This window comes from Seriola dumerili, unplaced genomic scaffold, assembly GCF_002260705.1.
Source record: "Seriola dumerili isolate Sdu_G_001 unplaced genomic scaffold, Sdu_1.0 BDQW01000024.1, whole genome shotgun sequence".
NCBI classification, from domain to species: Eukaryota; Metazoa; Chordata; class Actinopteri; order Carangiformes; family Carangidae; genus Seriola; species Seriola dumerili.
In genome coordinates, this window is record NW_019174279.1 from 1,186,800 (window position 1) to 1,195,710 (window position 8,911).

The window sequence follows — 8,911 nt, forward strand, 5'->3', positions numbered from 1 at the left end:
TAGGTCTTATAACTGCTCAGATTTGTAATTTGTCTCCTCAATTAGTTTATGTCCATCTTAAGTCTTCAGTGTAAATGCCCATGAATGGATGATAATGTGCATCAACATGTAAATGATGCTCAATCAACCATCATAAGCATCCATCAAACTACTGAATATTCAAAGGGATTTTATATTTCTTTTATTGCAGCTGCAAATTTGACGACTACTGTATGTCTTGTAAGAAAGTGAAATTAAGCATCATAAATAATGAAAGCAAGACCTTCTCTGTGCTCAACAACCGTTGAATCCTTCAACACTGGGTTGAAGTGACATGGAGTCAATCAGAGGTGTCCAAGCTTCAAAGATCCAGTTTGAAATGCGATGAAATGCTTGTGTCAGTCACCTCTGCTGACAGCTGCAGAGCCCAGCAGGCACTGTCGTCTCAGAAAAGCAGTGGCTGTCATGAAAACCAAATATCTTTATATTGATAGCAAGCTACACTTTAGAATGTGCAGTCAAGAAACATGTCCTGAAATGTGCTTCAGAGATTTGTTAAATGATCTACAATATCAGTCCTCAGAATGTGTTTCTGACAACAGTGTTGCCTATTAACAAGCCCTTGTCTACTGTTTCAGATTTCCTTACTAAATGTATTTTTATTTAGTGGAATATCAGACTAATTATCCAAATAAATCAATCCCAGGTAAAAAAAAAAAAAAAAAAAAAAAGGCTTATAAATGTATTTGCATATACATTGGTTTGCACAAATAATGAAATTATGCCACCAGAATTACATCCAATGTTATCTATTGCCATTTATTTTATGATAGGCCTTTATAATATCTTAGTTTAAATGAATATTCATCATGAAAGCCTTAAATATGAAAACACAAAATACCACAGCTCTCACAGTTCCTCAAATACTTTTATAATCTTCCTCTCGACGTTTACAGTGACTGATTTCTATATTGATCCTCACTTTTTTTCATAATAACATTTATACACAGTTCATTTTCAAAAAGTGACTATGATAGTTCCATTACACCATCATACCATTAGAGTCTGCTCGCTGTCATTCGCCATACCCAACCTTTCACTGTAGCCAGTTGTTACCTCAACAAGTGACTTTTCTACAACGTTGTTTAGTTTTGGCTACATGACTTTCATAGAAAAATAATAATTACTCGTCATAACTTCATTTATTTTGAAGGACAAATAAATGTGTATCTTTATCTGAGAGTACATGTTTGAGTGTGAGTCTTTTACAGAGATTGATTTGGCGTCCAGCGAACCCAGTCAGGAAATTACTCTATTGAACTAAACAAAATGTGTGACAGTGCTCTTCCAGGAACACCTGGTTCACACCCAAACACATTCACATCTGGACGGTGCCCAGTACAAAGGCCATGCTCAAGGGCATCTCAGTAATGACAATGAAGCAGTTAATCTTTTCCTTTCGCAACAAAAATCCTTTGTGCTTGTCCAGGGACTGAATTTCAATCTTCCAGTCTCAAGCCTGTTTCTTCTATATGATATTACTTAAGGAAGGACAGTGGAACTCCACCACAATTCCTCCTGCTCTCTCAGCTGTCTGAGTCATGCTGAATAGTTCAGATAGTTCAAAGCTAATATATTCTTCTCATGAATATTTATAAATTGTTAAATGTCGTATCAGCTAATGAGCCAGCATATGGGTGCAAATATTATTTTGTTTGTGTCCTCAAACACTAAACCTCAGACCCTGATTCCTTGGTAGTTGTGTCTCCATGTCCGCATGGCGTTTGTGCTGGCAGCAATTAGACCCAAAAACAATGAGAGAAGGAATATTAAAGTGGCCTCTCCACACAGTCCCATGCAGATTAAATACCAAAAACAAGCTTGCTGTCAGGAGAGCTTTTCATTAGGGCGTATCACTGAAACACCGAGGGAGATGGATGGAGTGCAATCAACCGATTCGAATGGACCCGTTCACATTGGAGATTTCATTCAATGTAATTGCAGCTTGGGATGCAGATCAACAAACCTAGAGCACATCAAATACTCACCAAACAAAGCAAATGGATATAAATGTTATGAAATGGAAAAGTTATTCAAATAATGATATTTGACATAAGCAAATACAACAACACATATTAATCACCACTGTAATCAGCAGTATAGATAAAGTCTTCTTGCATATAGCCAAAGTGACACAAAATAGATAAACAAAAATTATGTGGAAACGTCTTGTCAAGTCAAGATAATCAAAAAAAAATCAATTAAGCTGAAAAGCAATCAGGAAAAGACAAGAGTAATATGAAGGAATTCCACAAACAAGAAAACAAACACTGTAATTTTGCAATAACAGAAAACAAAGACAGGAAAATTTCTGTTCAGTGGTTTAAGGGCAAAGCTAAACTTTATAATTAGTCACTTGTGACAATGAATTGAGATTGCTATAAGCAAGATTCTAATTGGTCAAAAATCTGCTTGTAGAGCCAGAAATGTTTCATTAGGGGTATTTACGTGTGAGAGTAGATTTGTAAGTCTTGGTAGAGTCTAACTTTTAAGTCTACATGAAGATATTGCATTGAATTCTGTGTTGTTTCTGCATAGACTATATTTTGTAAAATGTATGGAGTCCACTGTATTACGTGTATTGCAACTTAACATTTTGACATGCACTTTATGCCTTTTCTCCTTTTATTTATTTGCGTGTGTATTTGACTTCAATGTGAACCATGATCAGTATCAGAAACTTTACATTTTCTTACTGTAAGACAATAATTTGTTAATCACACTTTTAAACTCAGAACTTTCATTTCCCAACATGTGTAAAATAATTTTTTGATCTGAAAATCAGACTAAATGTCTGTAAACACCAGTGATGATGGCTACTCATTGTGATGAAATGTTTCATTCTGCACAGATGTGGTTTGTTTACAATGGAAATCCTTAAGAGCCCCAGTATTTGCATTTTTCAGCATTTTGTCAATGCTTTATGAAAATTTTACATATCTCATATTGGAACCTCCATGTGTCTCTATGTTTTTTTCTTTTTGAAAGCAGCTATATACTCTGTTGTTTTAAAAAGAAAATATTTTATCTCTATAAATAGTTACTCAGTGAATGTGTTTCAAATCTTTTGTACGTATTAATCACACTGTAATATGACATGGCAAGTTTTTGAGTGCAGTTATATTAGAAGTTAATTCCAAATCATATCATGCTACTAAACTATATTTCTGTGTTTCTTTATCTAAATTTGTAATAGTCCTTGTCTACTTCATTTCTTAATTTTTTTTCACTGATATTGCTGTTTTTGATTTTGTTTTGTTTTACCAGCTGAACAGGAAGAGGACACATATACTGCACGATCAGGAAACAGTATTGAATTTTTGTAATTGGATTTTTATTTCATACAGTGAATGACTGTAACGTAAATCAACATGTGAATCTCTAGCTGAAATTAAGACATAAAAAGTCACGGTGTTAGCAATCATCTTTTTCATGTTCAATTCATTTATTCATTTATTTGGAAACAGACTTTCTGATGCTAGTGCATTGTCACCAATCAGAGCTTCACCCAGTTATCCCATCATGTCTCCTCAGCTCGACCTTCTCAGATTGCTTCATTAGTTCCTTGACTTGATATTTCTGATCTAGTGAACTCTCTTCTTTCTTGTGGTGGGGAGCAGATTGTAAAGTGGTGCATAATGAAATTAACAGCAACATCTCGCCAAGATTTAACATTTAGATTCAACATTTAACACAGTTAATATTTGGATTTAACATTAACATAACATTATTTATGAAAAAAAAAGGTAAATATGTTAAGTTAAAAAATGTTTCCGTAAATGTGGTTAAAAAAAAAACAAGAAACATAATTTTTAACATTATTTGGAGCGAAATGTGTGTGAAAAATTGCTGTTAATTTCAATATGCACCACTTTACAATGTACGCTATACATTGTGTCTGTTGTCCTGCACATCTTTCATCAATAAAGTATCTGCCTATAAGGTTTATCTTTTTATCTTTGAGTCCAGTCTCTCTCCAAAATGCACATGCAGTACAGTTACAATGAATTTTCTGTTTAAATACACAAACGCAACGCTGAACCAGAGTTGCCAAGGGTTGCATCCAGTATATTTTCTTTAGATAAACAAAGTGAAAACAACCAAACAAACACAATATGCTTTAAGGCTGCAATAACTTATCTTGTTTTACCAGTGGGGGGGGGTAGAAACAAGCTGTGAACACAAGTCTGACAAATGTTAGCAGCAACGTTATCATTCATTTGGAATTGTGTTTCTGGAAACCAGATGAATTTATGTTCAACATTCAGACTCATTTGTAGCTGTTTTTGGTCTCCATTGACTCCTGAGGGGGAAAAATATTGCTCTTTAGTTGCACTATATTCACCAGCTAGCTGCTAACTTTGTCCGTTTGGTGCTGAGTAGGTGAAGTTAGTGTACCATTGGTTTTACAAACTTAATCATGGACAACACCTGTATCCTGTGTCTGGAAACAGGCTGATGACAGCAGAGAGAGTGAGCCAAAACAGTTCAGTGGCAACCAAAAGAATGAGCTAAAAGACACTAAAATGCTCTTTAGAGCTGAGTGGAACCACAGAGTCGAGTGATAATTGTCTGTCGATTCATGAGCCAGCCCTCTCACATACAAGTAGTCATATGCTCCACTGTATATAAGAATATTAATTATTGGTGCTTGAAAGTATAGAGTTTCAAAAATACTGATATCTTACAAAATTCACTGAGACAATTTTTTATTTTGAACCAGGAGATCACAGGTCATAAACTGGCATCTCTGATCTCAGCACACCTTAATTATGTAAATATGTCATGTTGTCAATTTTTAGAGCTGCTTAAACATGTCAGTAACAACTTCAGCAATAATTCTGGTAGTTAATTCCTACCTGTGAAAAAATACACTGACACCTGAGAAAAATGAGACTCGCACACACTATGACTACGTCAGTACAAAATATTTGTTTTTGTTGTTCTTTGTTTGTTCTTTTTTGGTGTGTTTTGTCCGTGTATTGTAGGTGTCATTTCATTACACTGTGCAGGGTACAGCCTCCAGTAAATGTGTTACATCCTGTTGACTGTGGGTGGTGTGTCCCAGTTTAAGTGCATCAACATCGAGAGGCACAGATCAGCTGCAGGAGAGTCTCAGCTGTCAACTCACAGCTTTACCACAGCTATCATGCAACTGACAGGTCTGGAAGCTGCAGTCATCCTTGGTGAGTCTATAGTCAACTGTCACTATGTGAAATACCAGATTATTTTTTTTTACAGTAAAACCATAAAACTTAACGTCACTGTGTGTTATCAGGGGATGTAACTAAAGCTTAGGCTTCAAACTAGAGTTTCATGTCTTGTAGTTTATAATAGTACAGTCAACCAAAGTTTGTTGTAAAAATGTATGTGTTTTGAACCAACCTATTCTACAAAATGTTTTAATCATTGTGATGTACTTGTATTTCAGGGATTGTTATTCCTCAGATATCCAGCATTTCATCTGCACCTTCTGACTGTTTGGCCGCTGTGGATATCTGCATGTCAGATTTATGCACGAGGGAACGGGCATTTTACGGCGGCATCTGTAACAGTAAAAGAGACATATTTCCAATTTACTATTCCTGCTGCAGGGGACTGGAAAATGATGTTTTACTATACAAGTAACGATTACATTTCCTCAGGAAGCTCAGGACATGAAGCTATTTAACCGAATTGCACTTCTCAGAGTATGGCTTAAATGTAATAACTGAGGCAGTAGCCTGGAGCAAAGTCTATATAACTAAATAAATAAATAGATAATAATAATAATAATAATAAGGACGCCTTCACCTGCCCTTAAAATAAATGTCTGTTTTGACATTAGATTCCAGTATTAATATACTATATATATCTACATCCTGAAATAGTCAGAGCAGCAGGCACATAGGAAACACCTGTTGCCCAAACAAGAGCTCAGTCCCTTATGGAAAATCCTGTTTTTCTGCTTCCCTCTTGTGTTTGTGTCATTCAAGATGAAGGCTGCCAAATAAAAGGCTCAGAGGTCTGTAACATGACCATCCAGACCATACTGGACCGATTTCCCTCTCTGCGAGGGTGTGTGTGTGCCTGGGAGGGCGAGCTTTGTGACTCCATACAAGCGCTGGCCACACAATGCCACAAAAAGCCAGGTGCAGTATTCTCAGTACTCTCTGCGATAAGCATTTACAGCTGAAATGACATTTTTATTTACCAAAGGCGATCTGATGTATGAACAAACACTGTTGTGCTGCAGAATGGGTGTCATGAACAGCAGATTGGTTTTAATAGGCATTTGTGGTAGTGGCTAATTAGGTTTTCTATTATTTGTACAGCAAGTCAACAGAAGAGGAGCACAGTGATGGACTGGAAGTCAAGCAGTTTGATAGGCTATGGTAATTTTTTTAACCTCAGCTGAGAAGATAAAATGACATTGAATTCAATCAATACAAAATTGATATTGGTGAAATCTGAAAACTGATTCAGTACATTTCTTTTCACAGTATATGATGCTGCTGCATCCTGCTTTGACCGGATGAGAGTTTGTGTGAGTGATGCAGTTTGCAACAGGTACCTAGCACCTGTTCTCCAGGCGTGTACGGCGGATCCGTGCCACCCTGAGCGCTGTCAGCAAGTGACTCAGCACTTCTATGGTGGCATGCCGCAGAATGTTGCAGAGATGCTGGTCATGTGTGAGTGTGAGGCTTCAGATCAGAGCTGTCTGCACATGAGAACTGCTCTGCACAGCGGCACATGTGAAGACGAGACCCGCATCTGCCAGGATACAGTTATCCAGTGTGTTGATGACAGTAACTGCAGGTATGTTGCTGTTCTGTGGAAAAGTTATTGTGAACAGAGAAATTATTTGAGCATGGAAGTTCAGTCTTTAACTCAACTTATTATAAAATCAATCTAGAATAAATTAGTTTTTTTGTCCACAGTTATGATGTTGTAAATCACTTTACACTTTTTACAATTTTCAGTTAACCAAGCAATGCTTATTTTCACATACTGCAGATGTGTTGAATATTAAAATCTAGATTTAGAAGTGAACTCATGAATTAGTGGCTCGGGGCTCATTTATCATGTAATTTGACACAGTGCGTTGTTATTTTCAGGGCACATCTACAATTTGCATCCAATTAACCTTAAACGTCTACATGCATTTATTAAAAAAAATGTCATGTTGTAACACAATGTACTGTATCTGTGTAGTGTCTTCCCAGAGCTAATTGTGCTACATTTTGATTTCAATAACACAATCTATGTGAAATTATAATTAAAATAATGGTCTGTCACAGGATGTTAAAGGTGATGAAATGGTGCTGTGTATATTTTCTTCTCTCTGATTTACTAGAGACCTTTTAAAATCTTTCCAAGCCAAATGCTGGAGCTCTGAAGAGGCTCCATGCAGCGACAGTGACCTCCAAAGTGCCGAATGTTTCACCAGCATGGATCCAGGCCGCATCCTCGGTGCAGATTTTGAATGTAAAACGGCCTTTTTAGCCACTTTGGGCACAGCACTTCACCATCCTTGTTCATGCAGAGGCATGCACAATGATGAACTAAAGACGTGCAAAATGATTCATGACGTACTTCATAACAGATCATATTTCAGTGAGTATGGATTTACAGGAGAGGCTTTTTAATGTTAAATTGTCTTTCTCGGAAATATTTTTTTTAATAGTTTTTTTAATGCTCCTTTTAGTGACGTCTTGGAAAAGCAGCAGTGTTCCTTCTAAACCTCCTGAAATCAATGAATCTGGACATGGTCACACATGGTTACATGGTAAATTCCCATTTGAAATTCAGAGCTATAAACTGATTGTAATATTATTAAAACTCCTATTTATTACTTCAGTTTTCAATGTATTGAATGTCAAATATTTTGTCTTTTCAGATTATCTACTGTATGCTTTTGCGACTGTGCTACTTTTTGGAGTTGTTGTATTAATACCTCTGGCTGTTGTCAGTAAAATTTGGTAAGTACATCAACAATAAGCCAATGCATAATATGTGAAATCCTGATATTTAACGATAATTTAATGTATTTCTTTTGTCTTGTAGGATGTTGAGAAAAAGAGATGAAACAAAATTACACCATCCACAGAAAAGCAACTGTGTTGTTATTCTCTGATGTTTATTCATCTATTCATCTACAAATCATCACTTTGTTCGGTTTTAACACAAAACATTTTAGATGATTACTCTTATCAGAGGGTTTTCAGTTTGTTGCCTAAATATCAGCGGCATTGTGAGACACAAAATCATTTATTTCAGATGTCTTTTGTAGCATAGCCTTGGCTTGGTAACAGATGATTAGACAGACAAGATTAAAAGCAAGCAGTCTGAATGTGCTTTATTAATGAAAATCTATTTGAGAGGGTTGATTTAAAACAGAAATACAGTTAGATGGAGATTTTTTTTAAAAGAAATCTGTGAACTTTTTTTCTTGAATCACAAAAGAGACCTTACTCTGTCTGGTAAACGACAGAGCTTAAGAATCAATCAACTCTCTCAGTTTTTAATCTTTTCATCTGTTTGACACTGACTTGTGCCATCAATCATTCGAACACATCCAGCATGTCTGAGATTGCTTCATGTCATCAGTTGTCTTTTTGTGATGATTTATCTGTGCTCTTGGCTTCCACTGTACCTGCTAATAAACATCACTCCAAACACTCACTGTTCGATGAAAATTCTGTGTAATTTAAATGTAATGTAAAAAGCAGGTTTTAAAAGAAAAGTCTGCAGTTTCTCCTTTTAACAAACTGCTTCAAAACTACACCAAGATCTGCTACATTTTTATAGTGCTTTAAGTCTTTATATGCAGTCTGTGCTTTAAAAGCCACAGCACATAGAAACAGAACAGAGGGAAGGACAAGGGAAAATC

General features: G+C 36.0%; 1 protein-coding gene across 1 annotated transcript; it reads left to right on the forward strand.

The window, feature by feature from the left end:
- Positions 1-5,159: 5,159 nt before the first annotated feature.
- gfral (GDNF family receptor alpha like) lies at positions 5,160-8,666 on the forward strand. The gene is made up of 9 exons (XM_022763443.1): positions 5,160-5,225; positions 5,471-5,593; positions 6,015-6,170; positions 6,354-6,413; positions 6,522-6,837; positions 7,376-7,635; positions 7,727-7,807; positions 7,919-8,000; positions 8,086-8,666. The coding sequence occupies exons 1-9, from the start codon at positions 5,189-5,191 to the stop codon at positions 8,153-8,155; spliced, it is 1,185 nt and encodes a 394-aa protein (XP_022619164.1). The 5' UTR covers positions 5,160-5,188; the 3' UTR covers positions 8,156-8,666.
- Positions 8,667-8,911: the final 245 nt, after the last annotated feature.

What these genes read in the sequence shown, in the direction of transcription:
- gfral (XM_022763443.1), top strand. Translation starts at nt 5,189, where the DNA reads ATGCAACTGACAGGTCTGGAAGCTGCAGTCATCCTTG. An exon ending in ACAATGCCACAAAAAGCCAG is followed by an intron (nt 6,171 to 6,353) that starts GTGCAGTATTCT and finishes TTATTTGTACAG; the next exon opens with CAAGTCAACAGAAGAGGAGC. An exon ending in GTTGATGACAGTAACTGCAG is followed by an intron (nt 6,838 to 7,375) that starts GTATGTTGCTGT and finishes CTGATTTACTAG; the next exon opens with AGACCTTTTAAAATCTTTCC.